The 27694-nt window shown below is 44.2% G+C and overlaps 1 protein-coding gene across 1 annotated transcript in view; it reads right to left on the reverse strand.

Annotated features, from left to right (window-relative positions):
- Positions 1-27694, reverse strand: part of RAB3B (RAB3B, member RAS oncogene family) — a 77526-nt gene that overhangs the window by 40712 nt on the left and 9120 nt on the right. The window contains exon 2 of the mRNA XM_073563659.1: positions 23783-24010. Within this exon, the coding sequence (XP_073419760.1) occupies positions 23783-24010 (228 nt within the window). The remainder of the gene's footprint in view (positions 1-23782; positions 24011-27694) is intronic.

The following is a 27694-nucleotide window of genomic DNA, read 5'->3' on the forward strand; positions in this document are numbered from 1 at the left end:
AATTTACTTGAAAAGTACAGTTAATCTTTAAGGCCTCTTTCACACTTCAGTTTTTTGCATCAGTCAAGATCCGCCAAAAGGACGGATGGCGGATCCGTTTTAGTACTGATGAGAACGGATGGCACCCGTCCGGTTTTTTGGGAGAGGGAGAGGGAGAGAACTACTGCAACCTGCTACTCTCTGGCCTCCCCTCTAGCACTCTGGCTCCACTCCATCCTACACTCTGCTGCCCGACTAATCCACCTGTCTACCGCTATTCCCCAGCCTCCCCTCTATGCCAGGCCCTTCACTGGCTTACTAGTGCCCAGAGGCTACAATTCAAAACCCTAACCGTGACATACAAAGCCATCCACAACCTGTCTCCTCCATACATCTGTGACATGGTCTCTAGGTACCTACCTGCATGCAACCTTCGATCATCTCAAGATCTCCTCCTCTACTCCCCCCTAATCTCTTCTTCCCACAACCACATACAAGACTTCTCCCGTGCTTCCCCCATAATCTGGAACTCTGCCGCAACACATCAGACTCTCACCAACAGAAACCTCAGAGAAGAACCTGAAGACCCACCTGTTCAGACAAGCCTACAGCCTGCAATGATCCTCGGTCTAGTGAACCACCGCACGACCTGCTCTACCCTCTCCTACTGTATCCTCACCCATCCCTGTAGACTGAGCCCTCGCGGGCAGGGTACCCTCTCCTTATGTACTTGTGTGTCCCTTGTCTTACACATGTTTATTATACTTGTCTATATTTCCCCTTTTCACATGTAAAGCGCAATGGAATAAATGGCGCTATATAAATGAATATTATTATTATTATTATTATGACACCAATCTGGATGTGGATTCATATATTAAAGGTTTTCTTGTAATACACTAAATACAATAAAGAATTCCACCTTTCTCAAAGTTTAATGGGGAAGTGAAGAGAAGAGGAACACGTACAAAAAAAAAAAAAAAAAAAAAAAAATACAAGCCCACTGAACCAACAAACGACTCCATTCCCAGGTAGCACCTTGTGGAGACTGAAACCACCATGGTTACTTACCGGTAGCCGGTTTTTCCGGAACCCATGACAGCACCACATGAGAGAGGGATCCGCCCCGCCAGGACAGGAACCTACTGAGACATAAGGGGCGGCACCTCTCCCCCGCTTCAGTTGGGTTACAGAGCATTGAGAGGACTTCCCGGTTAGTTACATGTTTATCCAACACCACAACACTCAAAACACCCTACTAATTGTGCACACCATACAGTGAAAAAAGGGGGGGAATGTACGGGTGCTGTCATGGGTTCCGGAAAAACCGGCTACCGGTAAGTAACCATGGTGGTTTTCCCTTCACCCATGACAGCACCACATGAGAGATTTTTGGAGACTTCGAAACACCTTAGGGAGGGACCACCGCTTGCAGCACCCTTCTACCAAAGGTTAAGTCAGCAGAGGAGGATAGATTTAATCTATAGTGCTTAAAGAAGGTTGAAGGTGAGGCCCAGGTAGCGGCCTTACAAATTTGTTCGATTGATACCTCTGCCTTTTCAGCCCAGGAGGTCGCCACGGCTCTGGTGGAATGAGCTTTGATGCCGTCAGGAATCGGGATACCACTAGCTGAATAGGCTACACTAATGGCTTCCCTGATCCATCTAGCAATAGTCCCTTTTGAAACCCCATAGCCTTTCCTGGCACCCTGAAAAGCTACGAATAGGGACTGTGACCTCCTCCACTGGCTAGTGGCAGATATATATTCTACAAGAGCTCTTTTAACATCCAGACTATGGAATTTTTCCTCCCCCAGATTTTTTGGATTTTCGCAAAAGGATGGAAGAACAATTTCCTGACCCCGATGGAAATCTGACACTACCTTGGGCAGATAACTGGGGTCTGTTCTTAACACTACCCTATCCTGAAAGACTTGCGTATAAGGAGGATTTACTGAGAGAGCCTGTAAGTCGCTTATCCTGCGGGCTGATGTGAGGGCTACTAACAGGATCGTTTTTAGGGTCAAAAACTTTAGGGGTAGCTGATGTAATGGCTCATACGGTTCTTTTGTAAGGGCTTCTAACACCAGGTTTAAATCCCAGGGGGCTATTCTAGGTATTGGAATAGGTCTAGCTCTATGGCAGGATTTAATAAATCTGGCTATCCACCTATCTGATGCCAGTTTGCAATTGTAGAGCGCCCCTAGTGCCGACACCTGAACCTTAAGTGTGTTTACTGCTAACCCCATCTGCAACCCAGATTGTAAGAACTCTAGGATGTCACTAATCGGAGGTTCTTTCCCTAACGGCTTACCCAAGAACTGTAGGAACTTATCCCATGTTCTGCCGTAGATGTTAGTAGTCACCGGTTTCCTGCTTTTTTGCAGAGTGGCCACCAGCCCAGGGGAGAACCCCCTATCTATTAAAAGCGACCTTTCAAATTCCACGCCGTCAGATGGAATCCTTTGACCTGAGCGTGTAATATTGGACCCTGAGCTAGTAGGTCCGGGATTTCTGGCAGAACCCAAGGATCGGAGAGGGACATCTTCCGTAGCAGAGCGAACCAGGGCCTTTTTGGCCAAAATGGAGCTATTAGAATCACCCTGGCTTGATCGTTTCTGATTTTTCTTACCACAGTCGGGATCAGAGCTACTGGGGGGGAACGCGTAAGCCAGTCTGAAGTTCCACTGGATGTGCAATGAGTCCACTGCCCATGGGTTTTCCCTTGGGTTTAGAGAGCAGAACCTTTCTGTTTGCCTGTTGTGCTTGTTTGCAAAGAGGTCTATCACCGGTTCCCCCCAAAGCTGAATTAACTTTTGAAAAATGGATCGGTTTAGTGCCCATTCTCCTTGCCTCAGGGTATTGCGACTCAGGAAACCTGCCTCTATGTTTTCTGCCCCTTTTATGTGTAGGGCTGTCACGGAGTGTAGGTGATCCTCTGCCCTGCTCAGAATGTTTGTTGCTGCTTCCATTAAGGAGTGTGATCTTGTCCCTCCTTGGTGGTTGATGTATGCCACTGCTACCTTGTTGTCTGACATGATGCGTACATCTTGACCCTGGAGTAGCGGAATGAAGTGGTTTAGGGCCTTGCCCACTGCACACAGTTCTCTCAGGTTGGAGGATGCCTTCCTTTCTTGAGGTGTCCAGGAACCCTGACCTATGAGGCCCCTTAGGTGTGCCCCCCACCCCGAGGAGCTTGCATCTGTTAAAATTATATCTGTCGCCTGTCTGTCCCATGGTATTCCTAAGGTCAGATTTGTCTCGTTCAACCACCAGTTGAGAGAGTCTCTGGTTTTTAAGGAAAGCTCCAGCTTTCCTTCCAAACGCCCTCTTAGCGATCTTTGTGCTCTTAGTATCTCCCACTGGAGTTGCCGGGTGTGAAACTGAGCCCACCTGACCGCCGGAATACAGGATGTTAGGGTACCTAGCAGGGACATTGCTTTTCTTAATGTCATACATGGTTGGTTTCGGCCTGCCAAGGCCAGATTTTGCACCTTCTCTATCTTGGACTCTGGGAGCAGACACTCTTGCCTTTCTGAGTCCAGTATAAATCCTAGGAAGGTCTGTTTCTTTAGGGGTTGTAATTTTGATTTTTTGAAATTGACTATCCACCCTAACTCTTGCAAGGTGTTGATCACCTGAGTCAGCTGTGCTGTACAGTGGTCCTCTGAACTGCCCACTATAAGAAAATCGTCCAGGTATGGTATTATGACCGTATCGTGAATCCGGAGAAAGGCTGTCACTTCCGCTATGACCTTGGTGAAGACCCTCGGGGCTATGGATATGCCAAACGGAAGAGCCCTGAACTGAAAGTGCCTTAGTGTGCCCTGAATATAAAGCGCTACCCTCAGGTTTTTCTGGTAATCTGGATGGATAGGGATGTGGTAATATGCATCCTTTAAATCGACTACGGCCATGAAGCAATCTTGATGTAGCAGCTTCACTGCCGTAGTTACTGATTCCATCTTGAAGGTCGGGTTCTTTATCCATAGATTGAGGCGTCTGAGATTTATGATTGTCCTGAACGACTGATCCGGTTTTTTTATTAGGAAAAGGGGTGAATAAAACCCCTTTCCTTCCTGTAAGCGTGGCACCTCGGACAGTACCCGCTTGTCTATCAGGCTCAGGATTTCTGTTTCTAAGGCCAGTTGTTCTTCGGTCATCTTCCTGATAGGTGTGATGACGACCACGGATTTTGGCTGACGAATAAAGGGGATTTTCAGGCCTTCTTTTAGGATGCTCAGAATCCAGGTGTTGGAGGAGATCTTTTCCCAGGCCTGGAAAAAGAGTGCCAATCTCGCTCCTACTGGAATACTGGCGTCACTGTGGTGACTTTTTGGAGGTGGAGGGGCCTCCACCAAACATAAACCCTGATTCTTTCTTCTTTTTATCCTCCCATCTTCTCCTGTCAGCGGGAGGACGTCCTCTATTGAATCTTCCCCTCCGAAAGGGCTGTCTCCTCTGATCCATAGGGAATCTGGGGAAGCCTTTTTTCTTATCGCCTGCTTTCTCCAGAATATCATCCAAGTTTTTGCCGAACAGGAATCGGCCATCGCAGGGGAGAGAGCACAATTTGGTCTTGGACTGAAGGTCACCCGGACAGCCTTTAAGCCATAACGCGCGTCTAGCAGCATTTGATAGTGACGCTGCTCTGGCTGTTAATCGCATAGAGTCCGCCGAGGTATCTGCCAGAAAAGCCGCTGCCCCGTGCAAGAGATACATGTCTGATAAGATCTTCTCTCTTGGGACCCTTGACGCCAGCTTCTCTTCTAACTGCTGCAGCCAGATCATGAGGGAGCGTGCCGTGCAGGTGCCCGCTATCGCCGGCTTAAGACCTCCTGCTGTTGCTTCCCATGCGTGCCTCAAATATGAGTCCGCTTTTTTGTCTAGCGGGTCTCTAAGAACCCCTGCGTCTTCCAAGGGCAGGGCCGACCTTTTGGAAGACCTGGACACCGCTGCATCTATTTTTGGGACTTTGTCCCATATTTCCGTATCCTTGTATTCAAAGGGGTATCGCCTCTTAGAAGCAGATGGAAGGGCCCCCGATTTTTCAGGCTTTTTCCACTCCTTCTCAATAAGCGCCTGGATTTTCGCGTTTACTGGGAAGGTTCGTTTTTTCCTCTCCTGAAGCCCCCCAAACATGACGTCCTCTAGGGTTTTGGCCGCCCTTTCTTCCTGTAGGCCCATTGTGGTTCTAATGGCCTTTAGGAGGGCATCTGTATCTTCTACAGGGAAACATGGCTTACCCCCTGTGTCACTATCTGAGGAGTCTGAGGAGGATGATTTTTCCGCCTGAGATGATACTGATGCGGAATCTGAGGGGGAACTAGGGAAATCCTTCCTGCTTTTTTTCCCTTTTTTCAATAAGGACTTAATTGAGCCTTCCATTTCTGACCTGAGGGCAGATATTAGATTGGCTGCGAAACTAGGTGCTTCCTCCGCCATAGTTCGCTGAATGCACGAAGCACAGAGATCTTTTTGCCAGTCTCTTGCTAGGGGAGATTTACATATAGCACAATCCCTATTGTTCTTCTTGCTTCCTGCTTTTCTGGGCCTTTCCTACAGGGTGAAGCATACAATAGAAAAACCCCCTATTAACATACTGCTGACATTCACGAAGATCACTCACCACCCGTAATCAAGGGTACCGGATTTGGAGGCTGCGTCGGAGCACCTGACCCGCGCTCTTTGGACCTTGAGGAGTGCCCCGACCTGCGGCTGGGGCGACTGCTGCTTGAATGGCTTCCATGCTTTCTGCCAGAGGGCTGTGAGGGAGGCAGGGACGCTGAACGTTCCTGCTCGGACTCCATCTTGCACCGCCGATCTACCGCTGTCTTCCCCTTTAAATCTGCATGCCTCCGCCTGGTGAGCGTCTTCCTCCCCTCCCCCCTGCGACCGCCGGCCCAGCGCTTCAGAAAGCCGGCCGGCGTCGCACCCGGCGCCATTACACCGTCGCCTTCTGCTGACGTCAGCCGGCGCACCCAGCATTCCAAGCGCCGCTGACGTCAGCGGCCGGAAGACGCCAGCGTCTCTCCCCTGCCACGGGGATCGAGATGCGGCGTGCGCGAGGGGAGGGCGGCGCGGTGGGGGCTTCCCGGAGCCACCGGGATCCCATCCACGCCCGCACGAACCCGGAGCCCCAGGGACCCCGGGGACTGCGCTTCCAGGACCCGACGGCCGGCGCTACAGGTAAGCTACCTGTTCTTCCCGCGCCGGGACGGGCCTGGGTCTTCTTTCTCTTCGCCCATGACAGGCACCGCCACAGTGGGATTCCTTCCAGGACAGGAACCCAACTGAAGCGGGGGAGAGGTGCCGCCCCTTATGTCTCAGTAGGTTCCTGTCCTGGCGGGGCGGATCCCTCTCTCATGTGGTGCTGTCATGGGTGAAGGGAAAATTAAAAGTTCCACTTGGCTGAGCCGCAGATCACATCAGCTGAGCCCCAGTCAGACAGGTGAGAAGTCAACACAGGCGAAGGTCGGGGACCAGGAGCCACAATGGGGGTGGAAATGCATCCATTAAACCTTTCCATGGCAGTAATGCAGCAACATCAGCACGTTAGTGTTAGCCCAATTAATAATAGAGGATATCCTCACCATGTACAAGGTATAGTTTCTTTATACGCCTCTCAGTTCAGTTACAGGCGCTGTGTATAGAGAGCGGCGGCTGTGTTGTGTTTTTATGTACCGTAATATGGATTTTTGGACAGGATTCAATAAGATTTTTTAAAAGCTGCAAAAGAAAAGCAAACACGTTTTTGAGGCATTTCTTCACAAAAAAAAAAAACACCATTTTTGACTTCAGAATCAATTAACTAATAAAACAAACGCCACACCATAAAACAAGGTGGAGGGGGCCGATCAATTAAGACTGGAGTTGTCGATGACAACCTTAATGAAGGGGTCCCTCAACTTCGATTCATCCTGGTGTAAAAGCTTTGATAAAAATCCATGTTCAAAAACTGTTGAGCATGCTGAAATGTTTGTTTTTTTAATCCATGAATTGCGAGCTTAAAAAAATAAAATAAAAGTTATATTAAAGTGGAACTTTTTTTGTCCCCTACCAACTAAAAACCCAACAAACACCACATGCCCCATGTGAATAAATGCAATGTACATTACAATGGGAAAAAGAGTATTTGAAACTATTTTCTTGTGGATTTAGGAGCAGAATCATGCAAACCATGTGAGCATATCCATATGCAGAAAGTGGGAGACAACTAACATAATCATGTGAGATCTTTACAGCCATAGGTTCAGCAGTAACCAGTGACATCAGCAACGGAGCATAGCGGGATGCCTTATCAACCCTCACAATCTAGTTGATATATATATATATATATATATATATATATATATATATATATATATATATATATATATATATATATATATATATATATATATATATATATATATACACATATATACACACACACACACTTGTGAAAGCATTCAACCACTTGGCATTGTTCATGTTTTGCTACCTCACAACCTGGAATTTCCCCCCCCCCCCCCTTTTTTTTTTTATGGTTTCATCAGTTCAAACATCGATCAGAAATAGAACAAATTGTATATAAAATTATATGTCAAGCACAAATTAAGATAAGATCCTATAAAAAAAAAGTGCAATAAAGACAATAAAAGTATAGTATATTATGTCAAAATTTTATTAAGTATACAAAATATTTTAATCAATATAGTAAAATTAGCTGAATAAAAACGGAGCATGTTTGAATATTATAAATTTCAATATAGAAGTATATTCAAGTAAATATGCCCCAAAAATATTTCATATAAATAAATAACTGCAAACAATGTAAATATACGGTATATAAAACAGACAAGGCTAATATACAAAGATATTCACCAAAATAGTCAAATCCATAAAAATGTATCTAGTAATTAATATATAATTTAGATGAAAAAGTGCATAAAATAAAACGCAAAAATACTAATGTGTAAAGAAATATATTTGTACAGGGCACTATAAAGTGCTGCAGTGAAAAAAAACAAACAAACCTGATAATGCAGAGCACTATAAAAAGTGCTACAGTGCAAAATGTTGATTAAAAAAACACTATGGGAAAGTGCAGCAGTGCGAAAAAAAAACTAATACAGAGCACTATAGAAAGTGCTAAATGCAGGAGAACCAAAGTGCAAGGTGCTGCAGTAGACAATATAAGGGCATAAATTACCAGAATCAAAATCATGCTGCCGGGTCTCTATGCACGTTTCGGCGCTTTGCCTTCTTCCGGGGAGGCGTGTATGATATACTGCTTTTTATAGTACTCTGCATTATCAGGTTTTTTTTTTTTTGCACTACAGCACTTTTTATAGTGCCCTGTATAAATATATTTCTTTACACACTAGTATTTGTGATTTATTTTATGCACTTTCATATAAATTATATATTACTAGATATATTTTTAGTCTCTGTGCTACCTCTCTGATTAATGCCTTCCTTGGTGGAAGGCCCTCTCTTGGCAGGTTTGCTGTGGTATCATCCATTTGATGATAGGGATTTGATGGTGCTCCGGAGGATCATCAACGATAGGGATTTTTTTTGTTTTTTTTAATAACCAACCCTGACTTGTACTTTGACAATTTTGGCCCTGACTTGTTCATAGGTCTCCTTGGTCTTCATGGTGTTTGGTTAGTGGTGCCTCTCGTTAATGGGGTTTCGAACTCTGTGGCCTTTCAGAACCTGTAAAGTGTAGATCGTGATAGACGTGTGACACTTACAGTTGTGGCCAAAAGTACTGACACCCCTGCAATTCTGTCAGATTATACTCAGTTTCTTCCTGAAAATGATTGCAAACACAAATTCTTTGGTATTATCTTCATTTAATTTGTCTTAAATGAAATAACACAAAAAGAATTGTCCTAAAGCCAAATTGGATATAATTCCACACCAAACATAAAAAAAAAAAAAAAAAAAGAGGGTGGACAAAAGTATTGGCACTGTTCGAAAAATCATGTAATGCTTCTCTAATTTGTGTAATTAACAGCACCTGTAACTTACCTGTGGCACCTAACAGGTGTTGGCAATAACTAAATCACACTTGCAGCCAGTTGACATGGATTAAAGTTGACTCAACCTCTGTCCTGTGTCCTTGTGTGTACCACATTGAGCATGGAGAAAAGAAAGAAGACCAAAGAACTGTCTGAGGACTTGAGAAACCAAATTGTGAGGAAGCATGAGCAATCTCAAGGCTACAAGTCCATCTCCAAAGACCTAAATGTTCCTGTGTCTACCGTGCGCAGTGTCATCAAGAAGTGTAAAGCCCATGGCACTGTGGCTAACCTCCCTAGATGTGGACGGAAAAGAAAAATTGACAAGAGATTTCAACGCAAGATTGTGCGGCTGTTGGATAAAAAACCTCGACTAACATCCAAACAAGTTCAAGCTGCCCTGCAGTCCGAGGGTACAACAGTGTCAACTCGTACTATCCGTCGGCGTCTGAATGAAAAGGGACTGTATGGTAGGAGACCCAGGAAGACCCCACTTCTTACCCCGAGACATAAAAAAGCCAGGCTGGAGTTTGCCAAAACTTACCTGAAAAAGCCTAAAACATTTTGGAAGAATGTTCTCTGGTCAGATGAGACAAAAGTAGAGCTTTTTGGGCAAAGGCATCAACATAGAGTTTACAGGAGAAAAAAAAGAGGCATTCAAAGAAAAGAACACGGTCCCTACAGTCAAACATGGTGGAGGTTCCCTGATGTTTTGGGGTTGCTTTGCTGCCTCTGGCACTGGACTGCTTGACCGTGTGCATGGCATTATGAAGTCTGAAGACTATCAACAAATTTTTCAGCATAATGTAGGGCCCAGTGTGAGAAAGCTGGGTCTCCCTCAGAGGTCATGGGACTTCCAGCAGGACAATGACCCAAAACACACTTCAAAAAGCACTAGAAAATGGTTTGAGAGAAAGCACTGGAGACTTCTAAGGTGGCCAGCAATGAGTCCAGACCTGAATCCCATAGAACACCTGTGGAGAGATCTAAAAATGGCAGGGACCTGGAGCAGTTTGCCAAATTAGAATGGTCTAAATTTCCAGCAGAGCATTGTAAGAAACTCATTGATGGTTACCGGAAGCGGTTGGTCGCAGTTATTTTGGCTAAAGGTTGTGCAACCAAGTATTAGGCTGTGGGTGCCAATACTTTTGTCTGGCCTATTTTTGGAGTTGTGTGAAATGATCAATGTTTTGCTTCATTCTCTTGTGTTTTTTCATTTAAGACAAATTAAATGAAGATAATAATACCAAAGAATTTGTGTTTGCAATCTTTTTCAGGAAGAAACTAAGTATTATCTGATATGTGACTTATGAAGGTAATTGCTTGCACCAGAAATTTTTAAGGGCGTCATAGCAAAATGGGTGAATACGTGACAATTTTCAGTTATTTGATACAAATTTAATTTATGCCTATATTTTTCTCAATTCACCTATTAAGACTATTTAGTGCTGATGCAGCACATACATATCGGATGTTTGGAGTCGAGCCCCGACGTGACCCACAAACATGAAGATAAGGCCTCTTTCACACTTCAGTCTTCACGTCAGTCGAAATCCGCCCTTTTTTGAAAAAATGGATTTTTTTTTGCAGAATCTGTTTTTCTCTCTCATAGACTTACATTAGCGGCGGATTGTGATGGATGGTCGTCCGTTGCATCCGTTTGACAGATCCGTTGGAATTTAAGCGTCCGTCTGGAGTAGACGGACAAAGTAACTTTTTTCAGCGGCGGACCCGGTTTTTTTTTTTTGTTTTTTTTTAAACTGAGCATGCCCGGAAGATTTTTCCATTCATGCAATTTAACCCCAAAAGCCGTTCTGGAACAGACAAAAAAAAAAATAAATAAAAAATCTCCCTCAAAATTTCAGACTCTTGGCTGCTGCAACGGATCCGCCCAAAAAACGGATCCGATGCATAAGTTTTTTGGCAGTCTGCAATGGATCCGTTTTTTCCCCACACTTTGACGGATTGGAACTGACGTCAAAAGACTGAAGTGTGAAAGAGGCCTAAACGCAATGTCAAGGCACCCCTAATAACCGGCAAAAAGATCTGAAGTAAGTCAGCAGGAAGAGAACAGATCTCGTCCACCATGTTATCACTATTGTGCATTACATGGAGCTTTACATAAGAGATTCTCTCTACTTTAATATCCTGGCTGCTCGGCATAAGCCACTGACACCCGTTTCCCTACATTTGGCCATTATCAAATTTGCTTTCTTATTTACACTGTCGTTTTATCTGCAGGAACACAGAGAATATCTTAAGTTCCCGTTACACATAGCGACGCTACAGCAATCCCGACAACGATACGACCTGGTAAGGATCGCTGGTACGTCGCTAGTAAGCTGTCAAACAGGCAGATCTACTCAACGACGCAGCAACGATACGGCGATCCGTATAACGACCTCGGCGGTCGTTGGTACCTTGTCACAGCAGCGATTCTGACGACTTACGCCTGCGTCCCTGAGTTCTGAGTCGCCAACGAGGTCACTAGTCAGCATCATACACAGCGATGCACGCTGGCCAACGGGACGCCAATGATAAAAAAAAAAAAAAAAAAAAAAAATGACCTGGGACATTCGAGCACAATCAGCGATATTGCAGTGGGAGGCCGGTCGCCGCTATGTGTCACACGTAGCGAGATCGCTGGTGAGGTCGCTGTTGCGTCACAAAACCTGTGACGTTTCAGCGATCTCGCTATGTGTGAAGTACCCCTTACACTTATTGTTCAGAATTATCTGCTGTGATACTACACATTAATGTCCTTTATTTTTATTTATGGGCATTAAAACAACCAATACTTGGCATGGCTGTGATGGGGCCCGAAGTGCCCACACCAGGAAAGCTTGTTCAACAAGCTTTATTCAGGTTACCTAACTCGAACACTAAGGCTACTTTCACACATCCGGTGTGTGTGGGGTCCGGCGGCGTGCGGCGAAAAGCCGGGCCGCCGGATCCGGCCTGCAGCCGTGACACCGGATGTGTGTGCGGCGAGAAGATACGGCTCGGACATTATTAAAGGAGCCGCAGGACGAGGTGGACAGAGGCAGCCAATGAGACAGCTGCTGAAAGGGAGGGGAGGGGAGGAGAGTGGAGAGAGAGAGACATGGGGGGTTAACACTTAGTGTCCAGGCAAGAGAATCTCTCTCTTGCCAGGCACTTGTGAGGTTAACCCCACAGAGAGATCTCTCTCTCTCACCCAGACACTGAGTGTTAACCCCACAAGTGCCCGGCGAGAGAGATCTCTCACAAGTGTCCGGGTGACAGAGAGAGAACTCTCTCTCTCCGGGCACTTGTGGGGTTAACATTCAGAGTCCAGGCATGCGCTGTGGAAAAAGCCAGTCCGGCGCTGCAAAAAAACGTTACATGGAACGTTTTTTCCAGACGCCGGACAGGCTGTTTTTTGCCGGATCAGGCAAAAACCGGATACGCCGCATAGGTATCCGGCGCGATGCGGCAATAATGAAACTGAATGGGGGAAAAACCGGATCCGGTGGCAACCGGCGCCGGATCCGGTTTTTACACTTTTCGCCGCATCGCGCCTGATGCTGAAAACCGGATGTGTGAAAGAGGCCTAACATTAACACGGACTTCCAGGAAAAGTCAGTGTGCTCCTCGTGAACTCTGCTGCTGTGAACTGAGGTGACATCATTAAGGTTACCTTTGTTCACAGCAGCCAGATGTTCTCACAAGGGCAGTGCAACTGCCAGACTGATGAGTGACTGATCATCTGACTAGCACTTGCGCTGCACTCATAAGAACTGGCGCATGTGAACTGAAGTAACCTTAATGAGGTCACCCCAGTTCACAGAAGCCGGGTGAAGCAGTGGCTGCTGCTTCAGACTACAGAGCTGTGGTCTGTGAACAGAGCTCCACAGATTGAAGACTGGGAGCGTCGTGTGACCTCCATTTGGACTATGACAGACTGGTGTGCATTTTATTTATTTTAAATAAGTGGGGGAAAGAGGGAAGTTGTTTGGAAGTTACATTGCTTTTTTCAAATAAAGTTTTTTCCTCAGTGCGATTGTTTCTTTTTACGTACTGGGTTAGTAAGGGTTGTGTCAGATTGATACTACACCATTACTAACATCTGGGCTTGATGTCAGCAGATATTAACCCCAAAATATTATCCCGCTTGCCAATGCACCAAGGCAAGCATTAAGACACTGGCAAAGCACCACATCTAATGGATGCACCTTTTCTAGAGAGGCTGCGGGCTGCTATTTTTAGACTGGGAAGGGCCCAATAACTATGGGCCTGCCAATCCTGAGACTTACTGCCCCCAGCTCTCTGCTTCTGCTTTGTCTGGTCATCCAAGTGTGGGGAACCCATTAAACCCGTAATTTAAAAAAATAAAAATGGCATGGGTCCCCCCCCCCCCCCCCCCCCCTATTTTTTGATAGCCAGCCAAGATAGAAGCAGACAGCTGAAAGCTGCAGGTCACAGACGTCTGCCTAACCTGCACTGGTTATGAAAAAGAGAGGGGACCCCAATTTTTTTTTTTTTTTTTTTTTACACACATTGTTTGCCGGCTAATAAACAGCCATGTCAATAATTGACATGGCTGTGAACGGACCAGAAGTGCCCACACAGCCTTCAACGAGCTTTGTTCAGACTGCCAAACCCAAACAGTAAGGCTGAGTTCACACGTGGCGTTTTTTCGCATTTCCGCGGCGCTTTTAACCTTGCGATTTTCCCGCGAAAAATAAGCATCCCATGCATTCCTATGGGATTCCGCAATGCTGTGCTAATGCTGCGGTTTTTACCGCTGCGGAATCGCTTTGCGGTAAAAACCGCAGCATGCTCATTAATTTGCGGAATTGCGGCGATCCCGCACCCATAGGAATGCATTGTTCCGCTTACTTCCCGCATGTGGCTGTGCACACCATGCGGAAAGTAAGCAGAGCATTTGCGGATGGTACCCACGGTCCCGAGGAGAGGAGACTGTCCTCTGGGCTATGGGTACCATATCCCTGTAAAAAATAGAATTTAAAATAAAAAAAATATTGTTATTCTCACCTTCCGGCGTCCTGCGCAGCCTTCCCACTTCTCTCCATGCTCTCGTTCCCAGTAATCCTTTGCGAAAATGCCCGCGATGACGTCCCTTCTCGCGGGATCGCGAAGTCTCGGTCATTCGCGCGACATCGCGATCCCGCGAGAATGGCCGTCATCGCGGGTATTTTCGCAAAGGATTACTGGGAACAGCTGCGTGGGACGTCGGAAGGTAAGAATAACACCATTTTTAATTTTTTTTTGGCATTTTATCTTTCACTACTGATGCTGCATAGGCGGCCTCAGTAGTAAGAAGTTGGTCACACTTGTCAAACACTATGTTTGACGAGTGTGACCAACCTGTCAATCAGTTCTCCAAGCGATGCTACAGATCGCTTGGAAAATGCTAGCATTTTGCAAGCCAATTACGCTTGCAAAATGCTAGTTTTTCCACGGGAAAATCGCGGGAATTTAAAATGCGATTTTCCGGCGGAATGGAATTCCGGAATTCTCGCGGTAATTTCCGCGAGAGTTCCGGTACGTGTGCACATAGCCTAACAGTCTTCCGGGAGAAGGTCTTGTTTGCACGGACACTAAGTGGCCGGTACAGACCTCAAACTTTATCATTCGAGTTCGCCCATCGCTAGTTAAACAGGTTCTTTGGCCTTAGAAAAAAAAAAACAAAAAAAAAAAAACAAAACACAACAACAGAGCCACACCTATGATTGCTTCTGAAAACTTGGCCTGTTGGTAACCAACACCACGAGATGGCAGGGGGAATTTAATATTGCAGACTAACACACGGAGCCCACTCTAAACCTGGCAGGTGCCGGCTGTTTAACATTGCAGACAACCATGGGTTAGTGCTGTGTTAGCAGATAACTTGATTGCAGAGGTATAACCCTTTAGATGCTGTGGTTATTAGTGACAATGGCATGTGCGTGGTTAGACAAAATGGCCCAGTTTCTCACTCCCACAATGTTATCGGTAACCCCTTGGATTGTGGCCAATAGACCCCATAATAAGTGTCCAAATATGGAAACAGGGAGGCGCAATTCAGAATCTTTCTAGCTACACGGTTTTTATGTACGTTCCTAGAAATAAATTAATGCAGAAAATATGGGAAAAAAAAAAGCCACAAGATTATAGTTCTGTCACTACCTTAACGCTTAATTACAACAGAAGCCATCGGTTTAACCAGTAAATGAGCACGTTCTGCCAGTGTCCATTTATAAATTGAACTGTTCATTAATATTTGTGTGTTGCCGGTCTGCTTTCCATCCGCCGCTACAATTATGGCTCTGCATAATTAAATGTTCCCAGAAAGGATTACACGTGCGAGATAAGAGCATAGCCTGTGCTGTAACACGTAAAGTGGTGCGGAGCGCGTCTATCACATACAGAAAAAGCTTAACCCCATCATCACTGTAAGTGTGGCAATGGATCTTCATAAAATATATCACTGTCCATTCTACCAATAAGTTATATAAAATAATGCCCCTTCCGAAACCTTTACAACATCGGTCACATGAAAAGCAGGATAGAAAATTTGCACCATTTGCCATGGATTTTTTAATGAGCTTTCCCTGTGACCCCAAATAAACCCCCCCCCCCCCCAAAAAAAAAAAAAAAAAAAAAAAAAAAAAAAAGCTGTTTCTTTATCAGACCTTCTGTCATCAACATGGCGGGGCCTGGTGCTGCAGCCCTATTCTAGTGAATGAGCTGCACAGTTGAGTACAGATGCTACATGGTGTATAGAGTGGAGCCAGAAAAGGCTCCGGTGCTCAAATGGTGTGCCGCAGCCTCGTCAATCAGCTGATCAGTGGCGGTACCATGAGTTCAATTTCCAAATGATGCCATATATTGATGACTTATCCTAAAGATGGGTCAACAATTGCAGAAAACCCCTTTAAGAGCTCGGATTGCTAAAAACTCTAGACTTCGTATTAAAGAGATATTCTCATTTGAACATTTATGGAATGACCTGTGGTCAGGCCATAAGTGCCCAATACAGATCGGTCCTACTTACCTGGATTTCGCTCAAGAATTCGGTCCAGTCAGCACCACCGGGGGGAAAAAAAAGAAAAAAAAAAAAAAAAAAAAAAAAAAAAAAAAGAAAAGGGAAAGCACATCCCTTTCCTTTCACTTTTGTTCCAATTCAAATGATTTCAGAGAGCCGTGCATGTGTGGCAAAATCTCCAATCCCAGCAACACACGTTAGGGCCCCGTTCAAGAAATATGTGGGACCCAGCAGTGGTACCTGCATTTATAGTGCATCCTGTGCCTCTTACTTTTCGAGTGAATACCAGTCGAGTGATTCACAGGTGACGTTTTTTCCGAATTAAGTCCTTAAATTTTCACTTCTCTTCACATCCCGCACAGACCTCCATGACAACTTCTCCCAGCCCATCTGAACATCTATGGCAGGATATGCTATAGATACAGCAGGTTCCACTGCCGGGTCCCAAATTTCAAGGACAGTGCCTTGTCTTGAGCCATCGGGAATGTAAAAGTGGTTGCCCATGAGATGATCTCTCCATTCAAAGTTAACATACAAACAAAAATTGGGAGTGCAGCACATGCATGACCACCTCTCCATTCCTGGCAATAAGGCCCCATTTGCATGAAAGATGCGGGTCCCATCAGTGACAACTGCATCTAAAGTATAAGGCATATCTTGCGCTGCATGTCCTTCAAAAAAAAAAAAAAAACACAGTATGGGTACATCTCTGAATTATTTTTTTTTTATGTTCCCTTATCTTCCCCCGATACAGACCTCCATGACAACTTCTCCAACATTTAGGACATGGCCACCTGCATTAATTCCATGGATAATGGGCATCAATATCAGCCCTTTTAGTAGTTTATTATCCCACAGTAGATATTAACTATTACGATCACTAACCACCCATGTCAATTTGTCGGACGTAGAACATTTAGAAATGTAGCAATGTGAAAATAATTGGTTGGATTTTTACTGACTCAATCGTCAGCACCAACGCACTGCCCCAATGAGTTTGCCCCCAGAATACGCCACTTCCATTCGCTGCAGTTTGTGCTTCACCATGAATTATTATTACAGAATTGTTATCTGGTGGAGGAAGAAGCAGAAAATACATTTACTCTTTGCCGGAGGGTTTCTGTAATGTACTTTTATGACAGGTGCGGTGTATGTAGTTCCATCACGCGGATTTGTCTTTTTCCTATTTTACAAGGCGCGGCAGTAAAACTAATGGAGGATGAACAGACACAGACGCTGCAGAATGACTCATCCGCTATATTACAGTGATAAAGGGTCCTGGGAAATCTCAGACGTTTCTGCGATGTATAAACTGCATCAAAGACGTAAAACATGGCTCCGTGTCACTGCCTCGGAGCGTGAAACCCCATGTCATAAATAATGGGCTCGTCACTAATTACTGGTAGAGGGATGCGGATCATTTCAGAAATGGAATGAAGATCAATTTCATGGCCCAGTTTTATTGCACAAAAGTAAACCTGCTGCTAGGAAGTGGTCGTACTTTTGTTTCCCCCCCTCTTTGTTAAAAGTTGGCTATACACATATGGTCAACTTTGTTCTTATGTGCCAGCCTTGCCTTGAAAAGTCAACTGCCGTATATGTGGAAAGTCCTCCCGTTTTCTTCCCTAGCAGATAATTCAGCGGGAAGGAAGGATTGGGCATGTTTTTGTTTTGTTTTTTATTAACATGCCCAATCCTTTGTTCTCATGGTAGACAAACAGTCGCTAGAGGTGTCAAGTAATGGCCTACTTACCCACTCCACAAATAGATTCGATACCATCGTGGCAGAATGCTGGAGAATGGAGTCCGAATGGTTACCAACCAAGACAAGGTTTAGACTTTTCGTGACTCTCTAGTTATGGTCGCGGCACCGCGCAGGTTGCAATGCGACCCAGTTCACCTCCAATTTAGCAGCAGCATAGAGAGTGATTTTTGGCCCCATAACTGATCGGTGTCCCATCCAAAAGGCATTTTTGCAAACTCTTCCGAAATGAGGGGGATAATCCCAAACGTTTAGTACATTTTGGAGAATTACCCCACAAATAAGCATGTAATAAAAAAAAAAAAAAAAACAAAGTCCTGTGCTTTTACACAGGACTTTGGGGTCCAAATGTGCTTTTGAAGGGGTACAGAATAGGGCATGGCCACAAGTTCTCTGTTCCGTGCTGCAAAATATGTTGCCACGATACAAGCAATATTAAGTAAATCAAATCAGATGCAGTAATGTGATTTTCTGGACTTTTGGAAGATGAAAAAAACACTAAACTAAAAGTCTTGAAATGCCAGGCATTCTCTGCTTCCAGCCGTCTGATCACCAATAGACTGTATAACAAGCAATGGATATTAATAAAAGCCACTAATAGCTGCAGGACATAAAAAGCCGAAATGGGACCATTAAGGGCCACTTTATTATCCTGCAAATTATAAGTCATCTTAGTGGGTACAAATAAATAGCCAGGTCCATAGTCCACCTTGAAACTTCACTAGGCTCCACTCCAGCTCCGCCTCCACGCCACAAGCCTTCTATAGTCCCACCGCCCACTCTTGCAAAAAAGACAACTTCTGCATCACATCCTCACCAGATCATATACATACAGTAGTTTTAGTGGCCCCGTGCAAAAAAAAAAAAGTGTCTAATTGGGCCCCTTTAACAGATACCACAATTTATAATGAACACATATGGCACAGAAATATAAATTTCATGCACAGGGCCTAGCCTGCCCCCTCATCCTTCACATACGCAGACATGCATATTTGAAGACCAATTCACAAAAACATGTACAGTCATACACATCATGCATGCATGCTCAGACATACAGATCAGAAATATATTTTAAATATGAGGAAGCCGAAAACAACCACTCACCTTCCCCCGGGCTTGTCTCCCATCCATCTTCTCTGGCATGAGGCTGTGGAAGGCGCGCCATGATTGAAGGCCATCATTTAAACAGACATGGCCACGCGCAGTACACTGTGCAGCTGTGTCTGCTAATAACGACTTTGCTCGTGTGTAACCCGGCAGCATCATTTCTAGCAAACACAGCGACTAAATGCGCTGTCATGTTTGTTTAAGTGAAAACACTGCGGAGACACCATCACGTGTTTCTCAACGCAGTGATTCTAGAGCACTGCTCCCATCCCTTATGGGAAATATGTAAAACATGCAAATATATAAGCCGGGGAGACACCATCACATGTTTCTCAACACAAGCAATGACTAGCCAGGTCTTTCACCGGGAAGGAACAACCACGGGAAGGGCAGTCTCCAATGAAGGAAACCACCTATGCCAAAACATGGTATCCATCCACAGACAGCTGTTTCGGAGTATTGCCCCTCATCAGTGTGGAGTAGGAAACTGGCTAGTAGGCGCAATGCCTAGTAGCAGACTATGAAAAAAGGAGGATGATTGACCTCATGGAGATCAACATCCGACACTGCGGAGACACCATCACGTGTTTCTCAACGCAGTGATTCTAGAGCACTGCTCCCATCCCTTATGGGAAATTTGTCCAGGGCCCCGGGTGCTATGTCAGTCATGTAACCAATAATAACACATACAGAGACAACTACAACCACACCATGACCAGATCACATATTACCACCACATAGTGACTGAATACTAAAATACTGATCATTAATATTAAAGGGAATCTGTCACCTATTTTTTCGCATATGAGCTGCAGCCACCAAAATCAGGGGATTATCTACAGCATTCTGTAATGTTGTCGATAAGCCCCGATGTAACCTGAAAGATAAGAAAAACGAGTTATATTATACTCACCCAGGGGTCAGGTCCTCCGGTCCAAGGGCAGAGCAAAGTACTGCAGTGCACAGGCGCCGGGAAATGTCAGCGGGGCCAGTGCCTGCGCAGTGCAGTACTCTGCTCTGCCCTCAACAGGGCAGATAAAGTGCGCCTGCGCAGGTGCCGCAACAGGCAGCAAGGAAGAGGACGTCATCGCATGAAGATGGGAGTCGCCGGACCGGACCCCGGCTGAGTACAATATAACTTGTTTTTCCTCATCTTTCAGGTTACATTGGGGGCTTAGCTATAGCATTATAGAATGTAGATAAGCCCCCAATTTTGGTGTCTGCAACTTATATACGAAAAAAAAAAATTAAAAAAAAAAAAATTAGGTGACAGATTCCCCCAAACCCCCCCCCCCCCCAAGAAAAACACAAAACCCACAATACTATTACCATAAGTGCCATTACACACAGGGACTCTGTATATACAATGTCAGTGTACAGGTAATACAGGGGAGTCTTGCAGTGGCAGCAATGAGTCCGTATCTACATCCCACTGAACACCTGTGGAGAGATCTTAAAATTGCTGTTGGGAGAAGTTGCCTTCAAATATGAGACCTGGAGCAGTTTGCAAAAGAAGAGGGGTCCAGAATCCCAGGTGAGGTGCAAGAAGCTTGTTGATCGTTATAGGAAGCGATTGATTGAAGTTATTTATTCCGAAGGGTGTGAACCAAGTATTAAGTTGAGGGTGCCAACAATTTTATCCAAGTCATTTTTGGGGTTTGTGTGAAATTATATCCTTTTTGTCTTTATTTTCTCTATTTTTTGTGTTGTTCCAATACACAAAGGAAATAAACGTGTATAACAAAATGTGTAACTGGAATAGTTTTCTGGGAGAAATACTTCACTTCCCTGAACAATTTCAAGGGTGCCAACACTTTCAGCCATGACTGTATATCTCCCCCAATATGAGAGAGAAATCGACAAGTAATGCGAGAATGTCCCGGTTGTCAATATCGGATATAGAAATCCGTCATGTTTGATGGTAAAGTGATGGGCTGTATAACTTCATGTCATCTGGGAATCACAGCACAAGCGGCAACTAACAATGATTAATTATGAATAGGTAATGGACGCCCCCACACGGGGCAAAAGGTGAGCGCCTGGGTGACCTCGCAATGTTTATTATGTGCATGAATTAATGTGCATTCATTAAAGCCACAAAAGGGGTTGAATTGGGATATTCCGACTATTTTTGGACACAAAATCCAATCATGCTGGTACTTGTAGTTTTGCAAAAAGCTAGGGAACATTTCGCTTATCTAGTCTGATATTATTGATCCTATCACTAATTATTGTAAATGCACTAGGTCTATAACAGAGATGCACAGCCAATGTAGCAGCTTGGGATGCAATGGACTTCCTTGGTTCAGAACCAGACCATTTTTTTTTATGTGTGTGAAGGCTTTGCTTGGGTGGGACGCAAAAAAAAAAAAAAAAAAAAAAAAAAAAACACCACACACCAAACATCAGTACCAAGGATTGTTTTTTCAACAAAGTTTATCAAAGCGGCATCGAGAACAGAAGAGACGGCGACCATTAAGAATTGTACTGCAGGTGGGGGAACTAATCATGCTGGAGGTGAAAATACCAAAAAAAAAAAAAAAAAAAGTCGGAGTGGGGCTTTAAATAGTCCTGGAGAGCCCCTTTAAAATTTCAGGTTGTTGTGACTTGCTTCTTTTAAAGACGGTGATGTTGCTGTTCTTAGAGTCACAGCTTGAAAGTGGAGGTTTAGTTTATATATGTGCACGCTTAGTCTCTGCTCAAAGTACCAGTCAGGGTTAGAAATAAAACAGATCCTCAAAAGATTGTTGAGCCAAGGCCACACTTACACGTGCAAGAACAAACATGAGTTACGAAAACGGTATCTCAGTCGTTCTTGGCTGTTTTTTTTTTTTTCCAATCTGTAACCCCCATTGTAGGAGTCTGGATGGAGTCAAGGCTACCATCAAGGCATTATTACCCTTACTGGTGTATGGGGCCCGGTGAGCAGAAACAAAAACTAAGTCCGGGCCCCCCCCCCCCCCCTTCCCTCACTGGGCCCAGGTACAGGGTTTGGTTGCGTAATATATCTTGGAGAAGGGAGCTTTCCTGAAGCTCTACAGCCATCAAAACGGCAGCGCAGCTCCGGGGGCACTCCCTCCACTTTTTTTGTGACATACTGATGACGGTGTCTACAAGGTTTTTCTTTTTTGTTTTTATTAAATAAATTAAATGGGTATGTAATGTTGAAAAATGATGAATTGAGGGGGAGGGAAAATTATGCTACATGGGGGGTGAGCTAATAATTATGAATTGAGACTGGGGGTGGGGAACAACAAATGATGATGACAACTTGAGAATGGGAGAGAAAAAAATAAAAAAAAAATAAAAAAAAAATAAAAATGATGAATTGAGGGAGGGGTCCAGTTACTGTGCAGGGTGGCACTATTTTGCATTTTTCTTCATCTGACATAGTGCAGAAGTTGGGTAAAAAGTGGGGAATGTTGCTCAGGAAGCGGAGCTCTAGGTAACTTATTTTCTGCAGTGACGAATCCTGGCTGGAAGAAGTGATGGCTATCTGTGTTGGATTAACATCTTGAACTAGAGACATCACTGGTGAGTCAGTGTCTTACCTGTACACTGACACTATACAATGTGTACTGTATACAGAGCTCCTGGGTATAAAGGCACTGGTGATCCCTGTATTACCTGTACACAGGAGCTCTGTATATAATGTCATTGGTGATCCCTCTATTACCCGTACACTGACACTATATACAGAGCTTCTGGGTATAATGCCACTGGTGATCACCATTACCTGTACACTGCATACTAGTTACAGAGCTCCTGTGTATAATGGGCACTTCTGGTAATATTAGTACTGTGTTTTTTTTTTTTTGTTTTTTTTTTTTATTAATGATTTGAATAGTATTCGGTCACTATGTGATGGTAATATGTGGTCTGGTCATGATGTGATGGTATTTGTTCGTACTTCACAATAGACCTTGGAAATGAAGCTCCCAGAGTCTGGAGGAAGAGTGGGGAGGCCACAATACAAGCTGCTGGAGGTCTAGTGTGAAGTTTCCACAATCAGTGATGTTGGGGAGCCATGTCATCTGCTGCTGTAGGTCCACTGTGTTTTATCAAGACCAAAGTCAGCACAGCCGTCTACCAGGAAATTTTAGAGCACTTCATGCTTCCCTCTGCCGACAAGCTTTTTGGAGATGGAAATGTCATTCTCCAGCAGGACTTGGCACCTGTCCACACTGCCAAAAGTACCAATACCTGGTTTACAAACAGTATCACTGTGCTTGATTGGCAGCAAACTCTCCTGACATTAACCCCATAGAGAATCTGTGGAGTATTATCAAGAGGAAGATGAGACACCAGACCCAAAAATGCAGACGAGCTGAAGGCTGCTATCAGAGCAACCTGGGCTTCCATAACCCCTCAGCAGTGCCAAAGTTTGATCGACTCCATGCCACACCGCACTGATGCAGTAATTGATGCCAAAGGAGCCCTGACCAAGTATTGAGTGCATTTACTGAACATACATTTCAGTAGGCCAACATTTCAGATTTTAAAACCATTTTTCAAGCTGATGTTACAAAGTATTCTAATTTACTGAGATAATGACTTTTGGGTTTTTATTGGCTGTAAGCCATAATCATCAACATTAACAGAAATAAACACGTGAAATACATCACTTTACATCAGTTTCATTTTTTGTATTGTAGAACTGAAATAAATTCACTTTTTGATATTCTAATTTTGTGAGATGCACATGTACATGTGAATTTCCTGAAAGAACAGGAAATAAAAAAAATTCACTAGTGGCTGGAGTGGAAAGTGTAAGTTTGTTTTAAAATACAGATCAAGATGTGACAAAAAGCATAAAACAAAAAAAGTGAATTAATAATAATTTCCCTTTAAAGTGGAGCATCAATTTTTTTTTTTTTTTGCATGGAGCAAAACAGAATAATCATTATCCACTTACCCAGATCTGTAGCTTCACTCGCTTATCGTTTCGATACACCGTCTTCACCTTGAAGTCAATTCCCACAGTGCTGACGAAAGCCGACGTGAAGGTGTCATCCGCATACCGGAACAGAAAGGAGGTTTTCCCCACGCTGCTGTTCCCTATGATCAGCAGTTTGAACATATAATCAAAATTCTGGTCCGAAACGTCTCGATGTCCGTATTTTGGATCGGTGGCGGAGGCCATCTGCAACACAGAAATGGTTGGATTTAGCGCAGTGGCCAACTTTAAAAAGGAGGAGGTCTTGAGGTTCTAGTTAAGAAAGTTAGCGGAGCATGCCAAGACATTCCTGACAGAGGGTGCAGCTCCACGAGTGAAAACCAGGAATAGAGAAAACACCTTTCCAGTTGGTCTTCACCCAGTGGCTTTCCAGCTGTAATGAATGGACAGGTTTCAGCATGCAATAAAGCTGCAGACTGTGCGAAAGATGGAACTTGTAGTCTTCCATCAGTCAGATTACTTTTTTGTAGTACAGTGGTATGCAAATGGGCATCTTTTTCAAAGTTAAAGCAGACTAATCACCATATTTCACAATAAAGATCTTTTAGACCTGATGAGGATGGTGTACTTTCTTTGAAAAGCTACAGAATAACGGCTGTATAATCCCATTTTAAAAATGTTTACCTGTCTGATATTAAAATAAGCTAGATAAAAATGCTCATTTGGTATCAGAATAAAAGCAATGCTGATGATTTTCATAGTAAGTTCACCAGCCTCAGCAGGCCCAAGATCCCTGTAATAAAGTATGCTTTTCGTATTACGAAATCTGCCGATCCCCGGGTTCATACGGTGAGCATTCGGTGCCGATTTTACACTTAAATCTGCAGCATTTCACAGAACCAACAAAGTGGAGGAGTTTATAGTAATCTCACACTTTTTTTTTTTAATCCTCAGCATGTCTGTTTTTGTAGTGCAGAGCAGATTTTAAACATTTATTTTGTTGTATTTTATTTTATTTTTTTTTGTGCATTTTCAACACACACAATTAGCATAAATAAGTTGAGAAACGCTTTGAATTTCAGTTTAGAAATCAGTGCATAAAATCCACATCAGATCGGCAATGTGCCTGCAGACCACCCTCTTATAGGACCTGCTCTGGTTATACCCCGCTTTACAATTCCCCTCTAATTACAGCATATAAATACGACTGAAAATTTGACCTTCTGGTGAGACAAGTGGTAAACTTGCAATTCAGCCTTCATGAAAAATAACTAAAATTCATCTATTTTAATGAGCTTTTCAAAATTTACGATTCTCCATCTAACGATATTCATCAGCTCCGTGGAGCTTCCAGCCCCAATCAACATCTAATTTACAAGACCTGATAATGAAGACATCAGATAACCAGTTCCATGCAGAACAAGCTTAGAATGACAACAATGGTTATATTAAAATGAACAAACACAATCTAAAATTTCTTGCAGTGTTACCAGATCAGAGCAGGCTAAAACAAGGGGACATAAGGGTACATCTAAAACAAATACTAAGCAAAAGCTACAATAAAAACGGATGTAGAAAGGACACTTACAGACCAAAGGCTCATTACAATCGCTGTGCTTGACATTCAGGAAGGTTACACTTCTCTGAAGGAGGCAATGAACCACTTAGAAATTTCAGCTGCAAGTCTATCATAAAGGGTTTCACAATTGGAGGAGTTTAAAAATAATGTTCCTGTGCTGAGATAATCTTATAAATGTGCCCCTGCTGTGTACTGTGCAATGGTAGTGTCCGACCATACCACATCTCCTGGACTTGAGGAGGTGGGGGGAGGGGGGGGTTGGGACACACAAAGGAGTACACAGACAGGACAGCATGGGATCACAGCTACTGTTATAGTCAGTTCTAGGCAGTTTATAATATTGTTTTAATTATTCACTTTAGTGATGAGCAAGCATGCTCATATTGAAACAGTGTCTTCCGCATGCTCAAAAAAAAAAAAAAAAAAAAAAAAATTATATATTCGAATCCCCACAGTTGCATGTTTCGTCACTGTTCCAAGAGCTGCAACACATGCAGGGATTGCCTCGCAAACTGGCAAGGACACCTTATTTAAGCACGTTTGCTCACCATCAATTCCCATCTCAGGATCCACATAAAATGCCTAGATATGTGTAGGTCCTGCCTTATCTAATATGAGAACACTTTCTCCAAAGACAGAGTCACTAATTCACAGTAGATTTATTTTTTTTTTTTTTTTTTGTAGTTCTAGGCATTATTGCTTGCCTAAAGCAGAATTCTACAGTATAGTTTTACATGACAATAGCGGCTTTTTAACCCTTTCACAACATAGAGCATAATTTTATGTCCTATGTTGCGTTTCTGAATTTGATATGCATCGCTCCCCGCATACGATGGCTGATTTAATCAGCCATCATCTGCCTCTAGCAGCCACAGCTGGAGTGACGCTCTGCTGGTGGCTGTTAACCTGGTAAATCCCACCATCAATCTCTGACAGCGAGATTTAATGTGAGCAGGTTGCGGGATGCAGTGACGGACAGGAGGCAGAACAAGAGTTAACAGGTTTATAAACAGAGGGTTACTCCACACAGGGAGGTGATGGGTAAAGCAGGGGTATGACAAGAGGGAAAAGGCCCGGTATAAGGCAGGATAAAGAGAACAATAGCAATAGATAAAGCAACTGTTCATGGGGGGGATAAACTTATCAGTCCAACAAGTACTAAGTTTCAACGGTGGCACCTTTGCAACTGGCGCGTGATGATTCCGCGCTCGTCCTGAAGATCCAGGTTCCTAATGGTGGCGACAAGTCCTTGCCGTCTTGTGGGGGTCCTGGATCTGGATTCGTCGCGTGTAGAGAAGAGTAGTAATAGTAGTCTGTCACTGCCCGAGCGCAACTCAGCTTGGCAGTAAACTGCGGGTGAGGAAGGACACAATTCTATGCAAGTCACCCGGTCTCTCTCAGGCGGCACGCGTGCAGCAGCAACCGGCACCTTCGGCTGCAGTAGCCAGCGGAGGACAGAGCACCAAACTTACCCTGCTGCGCGGGCTGTCTTCCCGCCAAGTCTCCCCTTCTTTTCCCGCGCCCCAGCTTTTTTATTCTAGACACGCCCCCTGCTGTCCAGTGCAAAGGTCGATCCGGTTTGGAAAGCTTTCCCCTGGACAACAATGGTGACAGCCCTGACAGTTCCGGTACCAGCGCAAGAGAGGTACCTCAGGTTCGGTGCATCTTCTTACATTAAGACGCAACAGCAGGGAGCGTGTCATTCCACTCTCCCATCGGCGTGCCCGTGATGTGATCGCGGGGCGTCGATGGGTTGTCATGACAGCTGGGGGGGGGCTGTGGATGAACCCTGTGCCCGTCACTACAATCCTCCTGTGAAAGTCTTCATGTGGATTGTTGGATTGCCTTTTCCCTTCATATCAATAAGTTAATCTTGCACAGATTTTACATTGACGATTAGTAACTTTAACCTTCGGGTGCCCAAAGATAACTGATCAAAATGGCCAAATTTCTACTATAGCAAGATGATTTTTTTTCTTTTATTGATACAGAAAACTAACAAAAATGTAAAAACACGTAACGGCATGAAGGATTCTTTTGGTCAATGACCTACACTCGGGCTGTAGCAAACCGTGCTTAAGTGCAGGTGATCATTTGATGTATTTGGAAGTTTGTGCGGGGCCATCACCAAAAAACGATCACCGCCCCATTTTCATCTTGTATGTACAGCCATGTGTGGAGTACGATGGCACTATAAGCAAAATAAATGTACCAATGAAAAGCAAAAACTGCAACTGTTAACTCCTGTACAGACCGAAGATCCTGACCCTGCAGTCCCTATTGGTTCTTGTGTGAGCCAAAATAGCCATAACTACAGACTACACAATGGCAACTCGGACCTATACAGCCTG

Source organism: Dendrobates tinctorius, unplaced genomic scaffold (genome assembly GCF_039654945.1).
Source record: "Dendrobates tinctorius isolate UK_male_01 unplaced genomic scaffold, ASM3965494v1 ptg000396l, whole genome shotgun sequence".
Lineage (NCBI taxonomy): Eukaryota > Metazoa > Chordata > Amphibia > Anura > Dendrobatidae > Dendrobates > Dendrobates tinctorius.